Source organism: Dendrobates tinctorius, unplaced genomic scaffold (genome assembly GCF_039654945.1).
Source record: "Dendrobates tinctorius isolate UK_male_01 unplaced genomic scaffold, ASM3965494v1 ptg000057l, whole genome shotgun sequence".
NCBI lineage: Eukaryota > Metazoa > Chordata > Amphibia > Anura > Dendrobatidae > Dendrobates > Dendrobates tinctorius.
The window spans coordinates 12,369,326-12,390,484 of NW_027361725.1; the positions used below are offsets into that span (position 1 = coordinate 12,369,326).

The 21,159-nt window shown below is 42.2% G+C and overlaps 1 protein-coding gene across 2 annotated transcripts in view; it reads left to right on the forward strand.

Annotated features, from left to right (window-relative positions):
- MDGA2 (MAM domain containing glycosylphosphatidylinositol anchor 2) overlaps positions 1-21,159 on the forward strand; it is a 1,066,479-nt gene that overhangs the window by 675,007 nt on the left and 370,313 nt on the right. For both annotated transcript variants that reach the window (XM_073577764.1, XM_073577765.1), the window contains exon 5: positions 7,998-8,130. In XM_073577764.1, the coding sequence (XP_073433865.1) occupies positions 7,998-8,130 (133 nt within the window). The remainder of the gene's footprint in view (positions 1-7,997; positions 8,131-21,159) is intronic.

Genomic DNA, 21,159 nt, shown 5'->3' on the forward strand with positions numbered 1-21,159 from the left:
AAGCGCATGCGTTTTTTAGCGCTAAATACAGTGCAAAAAAACGCAAGTGTGAAACCAGCCTAAATTAGGTTTTTGTGTTATGTGTATTTTTTTTCCATATCAAGATCTTTATTTAAAAAAACTAAAAACATTAGTAATCTTGTAATCAGAGGCAGGATTACAGTGACAGGTAAAACAGAATCCATCAATTACAATAGGTTTCTCCTTTCATCACAATGACCTTTGCACATACTCATCAGATGCTTCCACACAAATGTTAGGGTCGGGGTATTGTCATTGCTACTAATGTACAATGTTGTTTCCTTAAACCACAGGAAGTTAGAGTCTAAAAAGTTCCAAAATGGCAAAATTTCTCATTTTTATTTCGATAAAGATATGGGAAAAAAAGTTGTCAAAAACTTTTAACAAATATATACATTTAACACAAAAATCTGGTTTAACCAATAGGTAAATTTTGGATAGCACATTTACTTTAAGCTCATACAAGACATTAACTATTGAACTTTTTAAGTTATATTTTGCTTCATAATGTTATGAATGACATGTTAAGAAGTGCCACGTGTTTATATGCTTCTTCTGCAAAGCTCCTCTGAATTTCAACTACTTTGCCAATCTGGTAATCTTTATTGTGACTAGAAATTATGACATCCTGCCCATAAGTCAGATGACCACTGAGGCCACTGATTGGCTGAAGTTCAGGACATAATGTCATCACTTCAAGGGGGTAAAGTCCAATTTATCAATTACCTGACCACTGCAGCCAATCAGTGATCTCAGGTACTGATGGATAGGACCATTTATAAATATAATATACAGTATATAAATAATCTCTTAGTGGTGGCACTAGGCAGGTAGTACTTTGGAGAACCAATGCACCATCTTGGAATCAACCCGCCCTTCATGTGGTTCCAACCTCATTTACATGAAGATTCAAAGCCAATTTTCTTACCCATGGAAATTCCATTTGCAGCCAAAAGATAGGGTTGAATCTGTCTTTTACTATCCTTCTTACCCATTTAATTATTTTGCTGACCCTAAGGTTCCTGACAAGGTTCTTTATACAGTTGTGGCCAAAAGTATTGACACCCCTGCAATTTTGTCAGATAATACTCAGTTTCTTCCTGAAAATGATTGCAATCACAATTTCTTTGGTATTATTATCTTCATTTAATTTGTCTTAAATTATAAAACACAAGAGAGAATGAAGCAAAAAGCAAAACATTGGCACCCTCAGCCTAATACTTGGTTGCACAACCTTTAGCCAAAATAACTGCGACCAACTGCTTCCGGTAACCATCAATGAGTTTCTTACAATGCTGTGCTGGAATTTTAGACCATTCTTCTTTGGCAAACTGCTCCAGGTCCCTGATATTAGAAGGGTACCTTCTCCAAACTGCAATTTTTAGATCTCTCCACAGGTGTTCTATGGGATTCAGGTCTGGACTCATTGCTGGCCACCTTAGAAGTCTCCAGTGCTTTCTCTCAAACCATTTTCTAGTGCTTTTTGAAGTGTGTTTTGGGCAATTGTCCTGCTGGAAGACCCATGACCTCTGAGGGAGAGGCTTTCTCACACTGGGCCCTACATTATGCTGCAAAATTTGTTGGTAGTCTTCAGACTTCATAATGCCATGCACACGGTCAAGCAGTCCAGTGCCAGAGGCAGCAAAGCAACCCCAAAACATCAGGGAACCTACGCCATGTTTGACTGTAGGGACCGTGTTTTTTTCTTTGAATGCCTCTTTTTTCTCCTGTAAACTCTATGTTGTTGCCTTTGCCCAAAAAGCTCTACTTTTGTCTCATCTGACAAGAGAACATTCTTCCAAAACATTTTAGGCTTTTTCAGGTAAGTTTTGGCAGACTCCAGCCTGGCTTTTTTATGTCTTGGGGTAAGAAGTGAGGTCTTCCTGGGTCTCCTACCATACTGTCCCTTTTCATTCAGATGCCGACGGATAGTACGGATTGTCACTGTTGTACCCTCGGACTGCAGGGCAGCTTGAACTTGTTTGGATGTTAGTCGAGGTTCTTTATCCAACATCTGCACAATCTTGCGTTGAAATCTCGTGTCAATTTTTCTTTTCCGTCCAAATCTAGGGAGGTTAGCCACAGAGCCATGGGCTTTAAACTTCTTGATGACAGTGCGCACGGTAGACACAGGAACATTCAGGTCTTTGGAGATGGACTTCTAGCCTTGAGATTGCTCATGCTTCCTCACAATTTGGTTTCTCAAGTCCTCAGACAGTTCTTTGGTCTTCTTTCTTTTCTCCATGCTCAATGTGGTACACACAAGGACACAGGACAGAGGTTGAGTCAACTTTAATCCATGTCAACTGGCTGCAAGTGTGATTTAGTTATTACCAACACCTGTTAGGTGCCACAGGTAAATTACAGGTGCTGTTAATTACACAAATTAGAGAAGCATCACATGATTTTTTTCGAACAGTGCCAATACTTTTGTCCACCCTCTTTTTTATGTTTGGTGTGGAATTATATCCAATTTGGCTTTAGGACAATTCTTTTTGTGTTTTTTCATTTAAGACAAATTAAATGAAGATAATAATAATAAAGAATTTGTGTTTGCAATAATTTTCAGGAAGAAACTGAGTATTATCTGGCAAAATTGCAGAGGTGTCAATATTTTTGGCAACAACTGTATAGAGCGTCTATTGAGTGCAATAATAAACCTGACTTCAATAAGATCTTTAGCCTCCACTGATGGAAATAGACCTTCATTCTTCTGGTTACCATACATAAATGCAAAGAGTCTCTAAAGGTTCATAACATCTCTAATTAATTATATCTTATTAATTAATGGCATGGCTAATTAGTAGTGTTGAGCTTTCCGATACCGCAAGTATCGGGTATCGGCCGATATTTGCCGTATCGGAATTCCGATACCGAGTACCGATACTTTTTTCGTATCGGATACCGGAATCGGAAGTCCAAAATGCAATGAGCCACTTTTGTGGCTCTGATTGGCTGCCGAAATGACGTCATCATGATGCGCTGTCTGTGCGCATCATGATGCACCGTCAGTTCGGGCCTTCGGAGGGGCTGTGCCGACTGTCCGGGGGTCTGTGCCGGCCTGCCGGTGGTCTGTGCCGGCCTGCCGGTGGTCTGTGCAGGCCTGCCGGTGGTCTGTGCAGGCTCCGGGGGTCTGTGCCGGCCTGCCGGGGGAGCTGTGCCGGCCTAGCGGGGGAGCTGTGCCGGCCTGCCGGTGGGCTGTGCAGGCTCCGGGGGTCTGTGCCGGCCTGCCGGGGGAGCTGTGCCGGCCTGCCGGTGGGCTGTGCAGGCTCCGGGGGTCTGTGCCGGCCTGCCGGGGGAGCTGTGCCGGCCTGCCGGTGGTCTGTGCAGGCTCCGGGGGTCTGTGCCGGCCTGCCGGGGAGCTGTGCCGGCCTGCCGGTGGGCTGTGCAGGCTCCGGGGGTCTGTGCAGGCATCGTCCGATGGGACTACAAGTCCCATCGGGCGATGCCTGCTACCATGACAGTGATTGACACATTAGCCAATGATGGGACAGTAGTAGTCCCATCATCCGGCTAATGTGTTGAATGTAAAAAAAAAAAAAAAATTTACATGCTACATACATGCTACATACTACATACATAATACATATATACTACATGCATGCAACATACATACATCATATATACTACATGCATGCAACATGCATACTACATATATACTATATATACTACATGTAACATATATACTACATGCTACATACATGCTACATACATGCTACATACTACATACATAATACATATATACTACATGCATGCAACATACATACAACATATATACTACATGCATACTACATATATACTATATATACTACATGCATACTACATATATACTATATATACTACATGTAACATACATACTACATATATACTACATGCTACATACATGCAACATACATACTACATACATGCTACATACATACTACATACATAATACATATATACTACATGCATGCAACATACATGCAACATATATACTACATGCATGCAACATGCATACTACATATATACTATATATACTACATGTAACATACATACTACATATATACTACATGCTACATACATGCTACATACATGCTACATACTACATACATAATACATATGTACTACATGCATGCAACATACATACAACATATATACTACATGCATACTACATATATACTATATATACTACATGCATACTACATATATACTATATATACTACATGTAACATACATACTACATATATACTACAAGCTACATACATGCAACATACATACTACATACATGCTACATACATACTACATACATAATACATATATACTACATGCATGCAACATGCATACAACATATATACTACATGCATGCAACATGCATACTACATATATACTATATATACTACATGTAACATACATACTACATGCTACATACATGCAACATACACACTACATACATGCTACATACATACACACTACATGCTACATACATGCAACATACATACATGCTACATACATGCTACATACCACATGCATGCAACATGCATACTACATATATACTGCATATATACTACATGCATGCAACATACATATATACTACATACAATACATACATATAGACATACAGTACATATAACATAGAGTACATACTTACCGTCACTTGTCACTTTGATCCCCGAAGCCATTGTCGTCTGAGGAATAAATATCAAAATAAAAAAACACCAATATACTTACCCCGATCCACAGAAGTCCACGAGGGTCCCACGTCCATCTTGCGTGGAGAACAGCAGCATCAGCTGATGCTACCGTTCTCTACCAGCTCCAGGAATACAATGACGAAAGGTAGGTATCCTTCCGCACTGTATTCCTCCACCACTGTAAAAAAAAAAGTCCCTAGTCTCACTTTATGCCATTGCTGCGTGGGAATTTCCCACGCAGCAATGGCATAAAGTGAGACTAGGGACTTTTTTTTTTTTTTTTAAAGTGGTGGAGGAAACAGTGCGGAAGGATACCTACCTTCCGTCATTGTATTCCTGGAGCTGGTAGAGAACGGTAGCATCAGCTGATGCTGCTGTTCTCCACGCAAGATGGACGTGGGACCCTCGTGGACTTCTGCGGATCGGGGTAAGTATATTGGTGTTTTTTTATTTTGATATTTATTCCTCAGACGACAATGGCTTCGGGGATCAAAGTGACAAGTGACGGTAAGTATGTACTCTATGTTATATGTACTGTATGTCTATATGTATGTATTGTATGTAGTATATATGTATGTTGCATGCATGTAGTATATATGCAGTATATATGTAGTATGCATGTTGCATGCATGTGGTATGTAGCATGTATGTAGTATGTAGCATGTATGTATGTTGCATGTATGTAGCATGTTGTGTGTATGTATGTAGCATGTATGTAGTGTGTATGTTGCATGTATGTAGCATGTAGTGTGTATGTTGCATGTATGTAGCATGTAGTATGTATGTTACATGTAGTATATATATTATATATGTAGTATGCATGTTGCATGCATGTAGTATATATGTTGTATGCATGTTGCATGCATGTAGTATATATGTATTATGTATGTAGTATGTATGTAGCATGTATGTAGTATGTATGTTGCATGTATGTAGCATGTAGTATATATGTAGTATGTATGTTACATGTAGTATATATAGTATATATGTAGTATGCATGTAGTATATATAGTATATATGTAGTATGCATGTAGTATATATGTTGTATGTATGTTGCATGCATGTAGTATATATGTATTATGTATGTAGTATGTGGCATGTATGTAGTATGTATGTAGCATGTATGTAGCATGTAGTATATATGTAGTATGTATGTTACATGTAGTATATATAGTATATATGTAGTATGCATGTTGCATGCATGTAGTATATATGTTGTATGTATGTTGCATGCATGTAGTATATATGTATTATGTATGTAGTATGCATGTAGTATGTAGCATGTATGTAGTATGCATGTTGCATGTAGTATGTATGTTACATGTATGTAGCATGTATGTAGCATGTATGTAGCATGTAAATTTTTTTTTTTTTTTTTTTTTTTTTACATTCAACACATTAGCCGGATGATGGGACTACTACTGTCCCATCATTGGCTAATGTGTCAATCACTGTCATGGTAGCAGGCATCGTCCGATGAGACTTGTAGTCCCATCGGACGATGCCTGCACAGACCCCCGGAGCCTGCACAGCCCACCGGCAGGCCGGCACGGCCCCCCGGCAGGCCGGCACAGCCCACCGGAGCCTGCACAGCTCACCGGCAGGCCTGCACAGACCACCGGAGCCTGCACAGACCACCGGCAGGCCTGCACAGACCACCGGAGCCTGCACAGACCCCCCGGCAGGCCGGCACAGCCCCCCGAAACGCCCGTACAGACCCCAGAGAGGCTGTACAAGGCAAAAATAGGGTTTTTCTTATTCCGATACCGGAAGTCCCATAGACTTGAATGGGACTTCCGGTATCGGAATCGGCGATACCGATACTTTTTTTTAAGATCGGCCGATCCATTCCGATCCGATATTTTCAAGTATCGGCTGGTATCGCTCAACTCTATTAATTAGTAGTGACAATTGGACTTGCAGACGTTGAATTCTTCACTGTTTCTCAATTCTTTCTCTATAAGTAAGGGAGGGACAGGACTGTAGCCGTTACCTGTATTCTGGTGGCAGCTGTGTCCAGTCCTTCCTCTACATGAAACAATACTATGCTTCTCGACATACCTGCATCTCCAGATTCATCTTCACCTGGGCACTTCCCAGGCCATAATGGTCCCTCATCTAGGCGACCCCCACCAATGGAGACACAGTCCGAGACAACTTTAACACTTTCTTTACTTAGGATTTCACACGTTACATCCACAGTTGGTACAATATAAAATTTGCTTGCTTCCTGATCTATCCCTTGCTTGTTATCACTTCTGTGCAGTACACGCCCGGACTGGACCATACTAGACTGCTTCCCAGTTCCTTCCAGGCCCGACCTCACTATAATGACATTTCCTTCAGCCTGTTTCGCCCCAGACATGAATTCATCAATCGCTAAGTTTTGTGACCCCTGGTGAAGCATCCGGCCTGTCTATACTGAACTCGTTGAAGCTCCAACTCCTTTCATCTCCTCAGTCCAGCCAACTTCTGCCCTAAAAGCATTGGCCCAGACTGTAAGACGCCACATCTTCCTTTTCCTGTTCTGGCCCACTGATATGACATGTAGTGGCCGTGGGTAACGTGGGCTATAACAACTTAACATTATGTGACTGCCAAGCTGTCTGGGCCTATAGCCCATGTGGACACTTGGCCGCCCTGGTCACGACTGACTAAACCACCCTTCATCAATAACCTTAACTCTCAGCAGCCCCTCCTAAAATTAACTCTCTATGAACATCCTACCAGGCTCCACTAGTATACCCCCATCTAGTGGCCCGCAGCATAACTACAACTATCCAGTCTATGGGGAAACTATGCACGAAGAGTGCCCTCCTCTAATGTCCCCAAGAAGGATGCACTAACTTTCCCTGACTATACATACACAAAGAACACATAATATATATGCAATATTATAATACAAAAATACAAGGCAGTATATACAGTCTTCTATACAATGGTAACAAGTGGCAATACCATAAGTAATGAGTGGTAATACATAGTTATTCATGTAGCGGTACTGCAGGCAATTATCATAGAACACGTCTGTAAACATTAAGAACTGAAAGACAATCAGAGGGAAGGGAAGCATGAAAGACATCATATCTTACCCCCTTAAGCATACAGCGGATGTAGAAGGTGTACCAAGGTCTTCTTCACAGGTCTACTGTAAGTCCATTAATGATGATGAATGGCGATGCATTCGGGTCAGCTCACAGTGTGTTACATTGTACAGCATTCCTCGATTTAATTTTCCTGTCTAGATTTTGGAAGAAGAACAAAATGTGAAGTTTCAGGTTTCATGTTCCTTAATCTTTGTTCCAGGGTGAAACGAAAATTCTGAAGCTGAAAAATCTTAGACCTCAGGATTATGCCAATTACAGCTGTATCGCCTCAGTGCGAAATGTCTGTAACATTCCAGACAAGATGGTTTCCTTCAAGCTTTCCAACAGAACTGGTAAGACATGACTGACCCAATGTTCTCTTTATTCGAATATTTTATCATTTATAGAGAACATCTTTTCCAATCAGTTTTGACTCCACTAGGACCTCTTCCAGGTTATCGAAAGTGTTTGTCTGGGGGTGTAGTCACTGGACGTGTCCAATTGATTGTCATCTTTTTTTCTGCTTACAACCCTTGCTTGAAATAAAAATCCCCTCAAATGTTATCCTGATATTTAAAAGGAACAGCAACTGTAAAACTTACATACAGAAGAAATTCTTACCCTTAAAGGGAACTATCATCAGGCTCTAAACTTCTGCTACCAGATTGTTTTCCCTCTAATGAGATTTCCTTGCCTGTATTTCGTTATCGTTGGCTATTATAGCTGATACAAATTACAGTAGTTGTTTTAGTATAATGGGTGGAAATTAGGCCATCCTTGTCACGTTCTGCAATCCAGCCCATTAAACTCTTAATTACAGTGGGGAAAAAAAGTATTTAGTCAGTCAGCAATAGTGCAAGTTCCACCACTTAAAAAGATGAGAGGCGTCTGTAATTTACTTCATAGGTAGACCTCAACTATGGGAGACAAACTGAGAAAAAAAAATCCAGAAAATCACATTGTCTGTTTTTTTTTCATTTTATTTGCATATTATGGTGGAAAATAAGTATTTGGTCAGAAACAAGCAATCAAGATTTCTGGCTCTCACAGACCTGTAACTTCTTCTTTAAGAGTCTCCTCTTTCCTCCACTCATTACCTGTAGTAATGGCACCTGTTTAAACTTGTTATCAGTATAAAAAGACACCTGTGCACACCCTCAAACAGTCTTACTCCAAACTCAACTATGGTGAAGACCAAAGAGCTGTCAAAGGACACCAGAAACAAAATTGTAGCCCTGCACCAGGCTGGGAAGACTGAATCTGCAATAGCCAACCAGCTTGGAGTGAAGAAATCAACTGTGGGAGCAATAATTAGAAAATGGAAGACATACAAGACCACTGATAATCTCCCTCGATCTAGTGCTCCACGCAAAATCCCACCCCGTGGGGTCAGAATGATCACAAGAACGGTGAGCAAAAATCCCAGAACCACGCGGGGGGACCTAGTGAATGAACTGCAGAGAGCTGGGACCAATGTAACAAGGCCTACCATAAGTAACACACTATGCCACCATGGACTCAGATCCTGCAGTGCCAGACGTGTCCCACTGCTTAAGCCTGTACATGTCCGGGCCCATCTGAAGTTTGCTAGAGAGCATTTGGATGATCCAGAGGAGTTTTGGGAGAATGTCCTATGGTCTGATGAAACCAAACTGGAACTGTTTGGTAGAAACACAACTTGTCGTGTTTGGAGGAAAAAGAATACTGAGTTGCATCCATCAAACACCATACCTACTGTAAAGCATGGTGGTGGAAACATCATGCTTTGGGGCTGTTTCTCTGCAAAGGGGCCAGGACGACTGATCCGGGTACATGAAAGAATGAATGGGGCCATGTATCGTGAGATTTTGAGTGCAAACCTCCTTCCATCAGCAAGGGCATTGAAGATGAAACGTGGCTGGGTCTTTCAACATGACAATGATCCAAAGCACACCGCCAGGGCAACGAAGGAGTGGCTTCGTAAGAAGCATTTCAAGGTCCTGGAGTGGCCTAGCCAGTCTCCAGATCTCAACCCTATAGAAAACCTTTGGAGGGAGTTGAAAGTCCGTGTTGCCAAGCGAAAAGCCAAAAACATCACTGCTCTAGAGGAGATCTGCATGGAGGAATGGGCCAACATACCAACAACAGTGTGTGGCAACCTTGTGAAGACTTACAGAAAACGTTTGACCTCTGTCATTGCCAACAAAGGATATATCACAAAGTATTGAGATGAAATTTTGTTTCTGACCAAATACTTATTTTCCACCATAATATGCAAATAAAATGAAAAATAAACAGACAATGTGATTTTCTGGATTTTTTTTTCTCAGTTTGTCTCCCATAGTTGAGGTCTACCTATGATGTAAATTACAGACGCCTCTCATCTTTTTAAGTGGTGGAACTTGCACTATTGCTGACTGACTAAATACTTTTTTTCCCCCACTGTATGTTTAAAACATTCCCTTTGTCATCCCCTTTGAGCTGTCTTGAGCTACTGCTATCAAGCTGAAGTCCGCACAAGTGCAAATTATACCCATCGGCCCATTCAACACTGATTTGCCACCAGTATGAAGTCATTTTTATCAGGCCAAGCTTTAGGATGAAAAGACACAGATCTCTATATAGAGAGCAAACAACCTGCTGGTGGGAGTTACTTTGGAGAAAACTGATGAGTTTCCTTTAATATCCTCTTTTCCATTGACACAAAACCCAAATAAATGCTGAACAAAAAACTTGTACAGAGAGCCCATGGAAAATAGAGTCTCATCCCCTTTGTAACTTGGTGGCATGAACATGTTTGTTGGGAATTGTTCCAAGGAACCTGAAAAGGGTGTGAAATGGAAAATAAATACCAAGCCTTTACATACTGCATGGCACACCCAGAACCATTGCAGTAAGGCGACTGGCTACAGCAAGAGATCTCCCCCACTTCTCTAATAGCAGACTGGTAACTTTAAAAGGGGTTGACTACCTTTAGTGACCTTTTTTTCAAATACAGTATAGGCATGTATCATGTTTCCCCAAAAAATAAGACCTACCCCAAAAGTGAGCCCTAGCATGATTTTACAGGAATTTTGGAGTTTGCTTGAATGTGAGCCCGAAGTAAAAAAATACGTTCTATTACAATCAGGGCCTGCAGTAAGTGGGAGGATAACTGGGCAATTGCCCAGGACCCCACTTTCTTAGGAGCCCCCAGCATTTCAATTCCGAGATTAAGACTGCTTAATGACCTTAGGTGACATCACAGTTATGTGAAAATTATGTCACCAAAGGTCCTTTAACTGCAGGAGTCTACTGTAGAGGAACTAAGTTGGTATGTTTGGTTTGTGTAGTGTGCATATATACACGTATGTGCAGTGTATGTGAATACATCTGTATGAACAGTGTGTGTGTATAATCATATGTATGTGTCTGTTTATACATAAGCGATGGGGAAAATAAAAATTTGATGCATTGCCGATTTTGCAAGTTTTGCCACCTTGGGCACATATATCCTAATTGGCATTTTTCTATCGAGTATTATCAATTTTTATCTAGTGTAACTTCAAATCTGAGGCACCTGATGATCCAGTTATGATGAAATGCGTCGAGGCATGAGACTGAAAATATGACCAGAACTATGAAACGATAAGTTCTATTCCATTTTTATGCCTGATGAGCTTTAAATGCCTTTTCAGACTAGTAACTATGTTGTCTAGATCAGACTATTTCCTAAGTTTTCTATTGTCAAGGGACAACTAGGATAAGTAAGGGTGAGCCATACGTAGAGTGGGGGGCGCCAAATCCCATATTACTAGGGTGCCAACCTCCGCTGATAGGTAGGAACAGCCTAGCAGACATCATAGGGATACGTAGGCCCATTTTGTGTTATATAACCTGGGATGGCAGTACTGACCAAAAAAATACAGAAATTATTTATTGAACTGTGGTAAGACATTAACTGACAGGTGGTGAGCCTGTTAGATTCACATCTATATTGTAGCTATGATATCATAAATTTGTTAGGATCTGAATTTTTTCTATATGTCTACAACAGAATGCTGATTTGGATTGTAAATTCTGTTAGACATAACAAAGGGCTTATTAGGTGCATTTTAATCATTTAGTTAATAAATTCATGTTTTTAAGGGTATTATGTACGCAAGTTATTAATTCACCCTTTTATAGCTACCATATATACTCGAGTATTAGCCGACCCGAGTATAAGCCGACCCCCCCCTAATTTTGCCACAAAAAAAGTGGGAAAACTTATTAACTCGAGTATAAGCCTAGGGTGGAAAATGCAGCAGCTACTGGTGAATTTAAAAAATAAAAATAGATACCAATAAAAGTAAAATTAATTGAGACATCAGTAGGTTAAATGTTTTGGAATTTCCATATTGAATCAGGAGCCCCACATAATGTTCCATACAGTTCATGACAGCCCCATAAGATGCTCCATACAAAATACACCCTGCTGTGAATTCGCTTTCTGGCCTACCTCTGGTTACTAGTGAAGGTAGTGGAGATGGTTATATTGACAGAGGGGTCGCGAGTTCTTTCTGGGCTCCCTCTGGTGGTTACTGGAGGTAATGGAGCTGATCTAATTAACAGAGGCCTGCCACCTGATAATGAGGAGGATGACTGGAGATCTGGAGTTTCTGACTGGATTTAAGACAGCCGACTCCCTCTATCCCTGCTGGTGATTTTTTCCTGCCTCCTGAGGTCTTAGTTTCCAGCTCAGTCCCTGCATGCTCAGCTTAGTGTTCTTTTGCTATTGTTCACATTTGATCTGGTTTTGTCTATTTCAGTTTTGTGTGTTCAGCCAGCTCCGACTGGGGCTGTGCTGAATTTCCATCCTTATATTACTGCTTGTGCCAGTTTGTTTTTGTCCCTTATTAGATTGGCCTCTTTTTGCTCTGCTTTCAGAATATACCAGAGTGCTGATATAGTGGGCGAAGTCTAGTGACTTCAGTATTTTTCTATCAGACGTGTTGGGCATTTTTTGCAGGGTTTTTTGCGTGATTGCAGACAGTCTTTCCTTTCCTGTCCTGTCTAGTTAGTGTGGGCCCCATCGTCTGCTCAGTCTATTTTCCTACCTGTGTTTGTGTTTTCATCTTGTCTCACCGACAATATATGTTTGGGGGCTATCTATTCCTTTGGGGTCTGCTCTGGGGCAGTTTAGATTTCCCCTTTCTCGCTTTAGGCTTATTTAGTTCTCCAGCTGTGTTGAGGCACCTAGGATCATCGTAGGTACGCTCCACAGCTGCTGCTAGTTGTGTGGTTAGGATCAGGGGTCTGCAGTCTGCTTAGTTACCAACCTCTCTGGTTTTCTGTGGCTTAGCTTGGTCTTGCTTTCCTCCTCGGTGACCCAATCATAACAACACCCCATGTAATGCTGCACAAAGGTTAATAATGGCCCCATAAGATGCGCCATAGAATAATATGCCCCATATGCTGCTCCATAAAGGTTATGGCCCCATAAGATGTTCCATAGATTATGCCCCCATAAGATGCTCCATAGATTATGCCCCCATATGCAGCCTCCATAAGATGCTCCATAGATTATGCCCCCATATGCTGCCCCCATAAGATGCTCCATAGATTATTCCCCAAAAGCTGCCCCCATAAGATGCTCCATAGATTATGCCCCCATATGCTGCCCCCATAAAGATGCTCCATAGATTATTCCCCCATATGCTGCCCCCATAATATGCTCGATAGATTATTCCCCCATATGCTGCCCCCATAAGATACTCCATAGATTATCCCCCATATGCTGCCCCCATAAGATGCTCCATAGATTATGGCCCCATGTGCTGCCGCTGCTGCTGCATTTAAAAATAAAAAAATGACATACTCACCTCTCCGTCGCTGGGTGTCAGGTGCCGGTGTCACTGCTGGCACCTGAGATATTCACCTGTCCTCTGTACATGGCTGCTTGCTGCTGTCTGGCACACCATCTGTCAGTGATGTTCAGACTGCAGGGGGCGCAGCGCACACTAACCTCGTCACTGTGCCCTCTGCTGTCTGAACGTCACTGACAGATGACGTGTCAGACAGCAGCAAGCAGCCATGGACGCAGGACAGGTGAGTATCGCTATACTTACCCATCCTAGCGCTGTCTCTTCAGCTCCCAGCTTCTCTGCGATCTCCCTTCCTGCCTTCAGCGGTCACGTGGTACCACTCATTAAAACTCATTAATATGCGCATATTCATGAGTTTAATGAGCGGTACCATGTGACCACTGAAGGAAGGAAGGGAGACCGTGGAGAAGCTGGGGGCCGAAGAGACAGCGCCAGGATGGGTAAGTATGACCTGACACCCCTGTGCCCCCTCCCCCTCCGACCCCGTGGTGTATATGACTCGAATATATGCCGAGAGGGGGACTTTCAGCCCAAAAAAATGGGCTGAAAATCTCTGTTTATATTTGAGTATATACGGTATATTGATTTTCATGTTTTCAAATTTTCCCACCAACACAGTTTTATCGTAGGTACACTTCACCTGTGAGAGACAGAATATAAAAATAAAAAACAGAAAATCACCTTGTATGATTTTTAATTAATTTTAATTGCATTTTATGGCATTGTGGGGAAGGTGACCGGACGAAAGGACTTGTCAGAAGAAAGAAGGGACGGTTTGTGCATTTTAGCCAGATGTTGACAGAAGGGAAACAGCTGGGAAAAGTGTAGATGGGTGCAGTACCTTGGTATGACCACAAGATGGCAGGGGGGAGTGTGAGTACAGGACTTGACAACAGCTTATGGCTCTAGAAACCGTTAGTCATGGGGGCGGGGCTACAGAGAACCGGGAAGGTTATAAATAGGACAGGAGGGATCAGAAAGTTCCAGTCCCTGGAGGAGCTCAGAAGGAGAGGAGTCAGTGAGGGAGTACGAACAGTGTGGAGCGCTCAACTAGGAGACTGAGGAGAAAAGGAGTCAGGGTCGCCCCGACACGAAAAAGCGCAGAACAGACGAGGCCCCGGGGGTACCAAATTGACGACGACCTCTGACCGGTGAAGTGCTGGCGGTAGATAGGCCTAGGGCGGCCTCAGTGACAGAGCCATGAGAAATGTCACAACGACAGAAGAAAGATGTGTGTACCCGGGTCTGAATACGAAGAGCTGTGGAAGTGCTGCGGTGTATTGCTGAGGTCGTCAGGAGGATGGCCAATAAACTTGGACCTGTTGTACTCGAAATCTGCCTCCGTCTCGTGTCTGTGAAGTCTGTTCCCGGTAAATAGGGGACACCCCCCCAAGCTGGGCCACCTTCCTACAGAATGAAATAAGTATTTGATTAGGTACCAACCAGAAGGAATTCTGGCTCTCACAGACCTGTTCATTTTTATTTAAGAAGCCCTCCTACTCTGCACTCATTACATGTATTAATTGCTCCTGTTTGAACTTGTTACCTGTATAAAAGACACCTGTCCACAAACTCAATCATACTCCAACTTATCCACCATGGGCAAGACCAAAGAACCGTCAAAGGACATCAGCTACAAAATTGTAGACCTACACAAAGCTGGGATGGGCTACAGGAAATAGGCAAGGTCAGGAATCAGCCCAGAACTACACTGGAGGAACAGGTCAATGACCTGAAGAGAGCTGGGACCACAGTCTCAAACATTACCGGTCGTAATATATTACGCTGTCATGGATTAAAATCCTGCAGGGCACGTAAGGTGCCTCTGTTCACATCAGTATATATCCAGGCCCGTTTGAAGTTTGCCATTGACCTTCTTGATTATCCAGAGGAAGCATGGGAGAAGGTGATGTGGTCAGATGAGACCAAAATAGAACTTTTTGGCATCGAATCCACTCCATATTTGGAGAAAGCAGAAGGATTAGTACAAGAACACTGTCTCAACTATGAAGCATAGTTGGGGAAACATTATACTTTCAGGGTGCTTTTCTGCAAAGGGGACAGGATGACTGCATCGTATTGAAGGGAGGATGGATGGGGTCATGTATTGCAACATTTTGGCCAACAACCTTCTTCCCTCAGTAAGAGTTCTGAAGATTGATCTATCTGGGTCTTCTATCATGACAATGACCCAAAACACACAGCCAGGACATCTGAGGAGCAGCTCCATAAGACGCATTTCAAGGTCCTGGTGTGGCATTAGCCAGTCGCCAGACCTGAACCCAATAGAAAATCTTTGGAGAGAGCTGAAGCTCAATCTTACCCAGCGATAGCCCCGAAACCTGAAAGATCTGGAGAAGATCTGTATGGATGTGTGGGCCAAAATCCCTGCTGCAGCGTTTAAAAACATGGTCAAGAACTACAGGAAACATCTGACCTCTGTAATTGCAAACAAAGGTTTTTGTGCCAGATATTAAGTTCTGATTTTCAATTGTATCAAATACATATTTCATGCAATAAAATGCAAATTAATTGTCTAGAAATCATACAATATGACTTTTGAGATTTTTTTTTCTTAAGATTCTGTCTCACAGTGGAAGTGTACCTACGATAAAAATTACAGATCTCTCCACTCTTTGTAGGTGTGAAAACCTGCAATATCAGCAGTGTATCAGTGTATATACATGTGTGTTTGCAGTGTGTGTGCGCAGTGTGTGTATATACATGTGTATGTGCAGTGTGTATATACATGTGTGTGTGCAGTGTGTGTATATACATGTGTATGTGCAGTGTGTATATACATGTGTATGTGCAGTGTGTATATACATGTGTGTGCAGTGTGTGTATATAGATGTGTATGTGCACTGTGTGTATATACATGTGTATTTGCAGTGTGTGTATACATGTGTGTGTGCAGTGTGTGTATATACATGTGTACGTGTAATGTGTATGTGCAGTGTGTGTATATACATGTGTATGTGCAGTGTGTGTATATACATGTGTATTTGCAGTGTGTATATACATGTGTATGTGCAGTGTGTGTATATACATGTGTACGTGTAATGTGTATGTGCAGTGTGTGTATATACATGTGTATGTGCAGTGTGTATATACATGTTTGCAGTGTGTGTATATAAATGTGTGTGTGCAGTGTGTGCATATACATGAGTATGTGTATGTGCAGTGTGTGTATACATATGTATGTGCAGTGTGTGTATATACATGTGTATGTGCAGTGTGTGTATACATATGTATGTGCAGTGTGTGTATATACATGTGTATGTGCAGTGTGTGTATATACATGTGTATGTGCAGTGTGTATATACATGTTTGCAGTGTGTGTATATAAATGTGTGTGTGCAGTGTGTGTATATACATGTGTATGTGCAGTATGTGTATGTGCAGTGTGTGTATACATATGTATGTGCAGTGTGTGTATATACATGTGTATGTGCATGGTGTGTATATACATGTGTATGTGCAGTGTGTATATACATGTGTGTGCAGTGTGTGTATATACATGTGTATGTGCTGTGTGTGTATACATGTGTGTGCAATGTGTTTGTGTGTATATACATGTGTGTGTGCAGTGTGTGTATATACATGTGTATGTGCAGTATGTGTATGTGCAGTGTGTGTATACATGTGTGTGTATGTACATGTGTATGTGCAGTGCGTGTATATACATGTGTGTTTGCAGTGTGTGTGCAGTGTGTATATACATGTGTGTTTGCAGTGTGTGTGCAGTGTGTATATACATGTGTATGTGCAGTGTGTATATACATGTGTGTGTGCAGTGTGTGTATATACATGTGTATGTGCAGTGTGTATATACATGTGTATTTGCATTGTGTGTATACATGTGTGTGCAGTGTGTATATACATGTGTATGTGCAGTGTGTATATACATGTGTGTGTGCAGTGTGTGTATATACATGTGTATGTGCAGTGTGTATATACATGTGTGTGCAGTGTGTATATATAGATGTGTGTGTGCAGTGTGTATATACATGTGTGTGTGCAGTGTGTATATATAGATGTGTGTGTGCAGTGTGTATATACATGTGTATTTGCATTGTGTGTATACATGTGTGTGTGCAGTGTGTGTATATACATGTGTATGTGCAGTGTGTATATACATGTGTGCGCAGTGTGTGTATATACATGTGTGTGTGCAGTGTGTATATACATGTGTGTGTGCAGTGTGTGTATATACATGTGTGTGTGCAGTGTGTATATACATGTGTATTTGCATTGTGTGTATACATGTGTGTGTGTGCAGTGTGTGTATATATACTTGTGTATGTGCAGTGTGTGTAATGACAATTATATTTATATTAATTTTCTTTTTTTTTTCAAAAATAAATGTGGATTGTTGTTCAAGGAAAAAAGTAAGACATCCCCTTAAAATAAGCCCAAACCCATCTTTCTAAGTAAAAATAATCTAAGACCCTGTTTCATTTTTGAGGAGACTTGGTATTTGGCATAAAAATTTGAATCTGGGACTCATTAAAACCTTTGTGTCGTTTGCCTTCTATAGCTTCTTTGTTGCACTGTCTATTTTGGGTGCAATATACGTCCACTGAGAGTCTGTCAGTGTAACAGGAGAGTTTATAAGTTGTATCTGTCTTTTTCTGAGATCTTCTGCTGATTTATGACCACAGATCACATCATAGTTGAACATATAGGAAAGCAAAGAGCCTATAAAGCACAAGCGGTTCAAAATCTTTAATGAAACCCAATTGCAACAATAATTTTTAGCCTCAAATTTATGCATTTTAAAGGGAACCTGTCACCCTCAGAGCGTTTTTCAGTTAAAGAGCCACCTTCAGCAGCACTAAGGCTGCATTCTGTGAAGGTGGCTCTTCTGTTTCTGACCCCTAGTATCGCTGAAATATCGACTTTTATAAATAGCTCCTCATACCTGTAATGTGTCCCATAGGTATGGTGTGTCCCGCTGTATCAGCCGCCTACCATCCGTCCATCATGCCTGTCCTGCGTCTCGGCGCCGCCCACCATCCGTCCATCATGATGCCTCTTTGCGTCGCTGCATCCTCCTGTTTTGAATGCCGGCGCCTGCGCTGTGACAAGAGTTTTCAGGCATGCGCAGTGCGCGCTGCCCGAGAACCAACATCAGGCTATTGCACCTACGTGTTGTGGAGGCCCCAGATCCGCCCCGCAGTGTGTTATGATGTATTCACACTGTGGGGCTGAGGCTTGCGCAACACACAGGCGCCATAGCCTGATGTCGGTTCTCGGGCAGCGCGCACTGCGCATGCCGGAGAACTCTTGTAACAGCGCAGGCGTCGGGTTTCAAAACAGGAGGAGGCAGCAACGCACAGGGGCATCATGATGGACGGATGGTGGACGGCGCCGAGACACCGGACAGGCATGATGGACGGATGGTAGGCAGCTGATACAGGGGGACACACCATACCTATGGGATACATTACATGTATGAGGAGCTAGTTATAAAAGTCAATATTTCGGTGTTACTAGGGGTCAGAAAAAGAAGAGCCACCTTCACAGAATGCAGCCTTAGTGCTGCTGAAGGTGGGTCTTTAACTGAAAAACGCCCTTGGGGGGTGACAGGTTCCCTTTAAGTAGCAACGCAAATGCTTTAAGTCCATTTCTTTAATCCCCCCTCATTTTGAAGGTTGCCACAACTGTAAAATTAAAACTAAGATCATAAAAGAATGAATGATTGTTATCTACAATAATATAGAACTCTGCCAAGTTCTCTGCGCTGCGCGGGTGTCATTTCTAAACGCTAAAAATTAATTTTGGTTTTTAAATGAAGTTATATTTAGCTGTATCCATCTGGAATTAATTGTTGTAAGAACATATTCATTTGGGCTGACACTTTGATTAAAATTGTGCATAATTAATAATTAGATAAACCCTGGGATGTACAAAATAAATGGGGATGTTATGTATCTCTTGTACAAGAGAAAAACCAGTTGGTGTCATTGCTACTCCCAACCTCATGGGGTGCAATGGAGCACCGTATATCATCATCTCCATCCATCCATTCATCTACCCATCCATCCATCCATCCATCCATCATAAGTTTAGTCTGACTCCTGATTGTTAAGTTTGTCCTCACAATGATGGTTACTGGCCAGGAAGTATTCACAATGAGGGCTCAAATCGTGCTTAACCAATGGCCTTTTCCCATTCATGCACAATATTTTTATTAAATGCCAATCCTGAAAAAAAAAATTTCAATAAAGATAGGGTAATACCTTATGGCTCTTTCTATAAATTCCAAAGAGTAAACTGTGCAAGTTCAGCATCTCTCTCAGCATCTCTCATAATTTTTGTTTATGCTGATTGAGGTCTCAGGAGCTATGTTTTTCTGATAATAAGGATGTCAGGTGCACTAAGACTTCTATTTTGTCAGGATACATGATCAGCAATACAGTGGACCAACTCTCATGGGAATCCCCAAAGAAAGGACAATATGTGGCCCTCATGTAAAGGGAGAGATTTGTTGGATGCATTGAAGAGCAGGAGGCAGAGTAGGGGTTAACAGGATTTACTAGAACAGGTTATTATACAAGGAATACTCCGCACAGAGAGACGAGATCAGTAACGGCAACGACGAGAATTGCACACAAACGCAATGATCGAGTAAAGATTGCACCACTCGGGCAACGTTCTTCACGAAGCGATGATAGTACTCTGTCAGTCGCAGGAATGCTGGGACATCTTTTACGGTCTCCAGGGTCGACCAATCTTAAATCACTGCAGAAACGATATGACCTAGGTACTCGATCTGGATCCGAAACAAGTGACATTTCTGGGGTTTCACCTTTAGCCCAAACTTCTGCAAACGGCTCAGCACTTGCTCTAGTCTCCACAGATGGTCTTCAAACGAGGTAGCGTATACTATGATGTCATCCAAGTGGATGAGTGTGGCCTCAAAGTTCAAATCACCTAGACACCTCTCCATCAGTCTTTGGAACGTATCGGGGGCATTGGCCAGGCCAAATGGCATCTGGTTGAATTCAAAGAGGTCCATAGGAAGTATAAAGGCCATCTTCGCCCGCTCCTTTTCTGACATGGGCACCTGCCAGTTGCCACTAGCGAGATCCAGCATCGAGAAGAATTTGGCTTTCCCCATCGCAGAAAGAAATTCCTCAATCCAGGGTAGAGAGTATAAGTACCTCACAGTGTAGGCATTGAGTTTGCGGTAATCCACACAGAACTTCAGTGTCCCGTCCTTCTTCCGCACCAGCACAAAGGGAGCTGCACATGGGCTCTGGCTTTCCCTAATGACGCGCGCCTGTAGCATCTGACCGAGCATCTCTCTCACTTCCTAATATAACTGAGGGGGAATCTGCCGGTAACAGTCTCGAATGGGTGCTGTATCCCCCGTTATTATCTCGTGGGTGATCGCTGTGGTGCAGTCGAAGTCATCAACATGATTCGCAAAAACGGATTGGTATTGCCCCAGTAACGCTTCCACTTGTTGTACCTGGGTGGGCGTGAGTTCAGACAGTTCAGCGCGCATCTGTTCCAGTATGCGCCAACCCTCTTGTATGTATTGAGGTT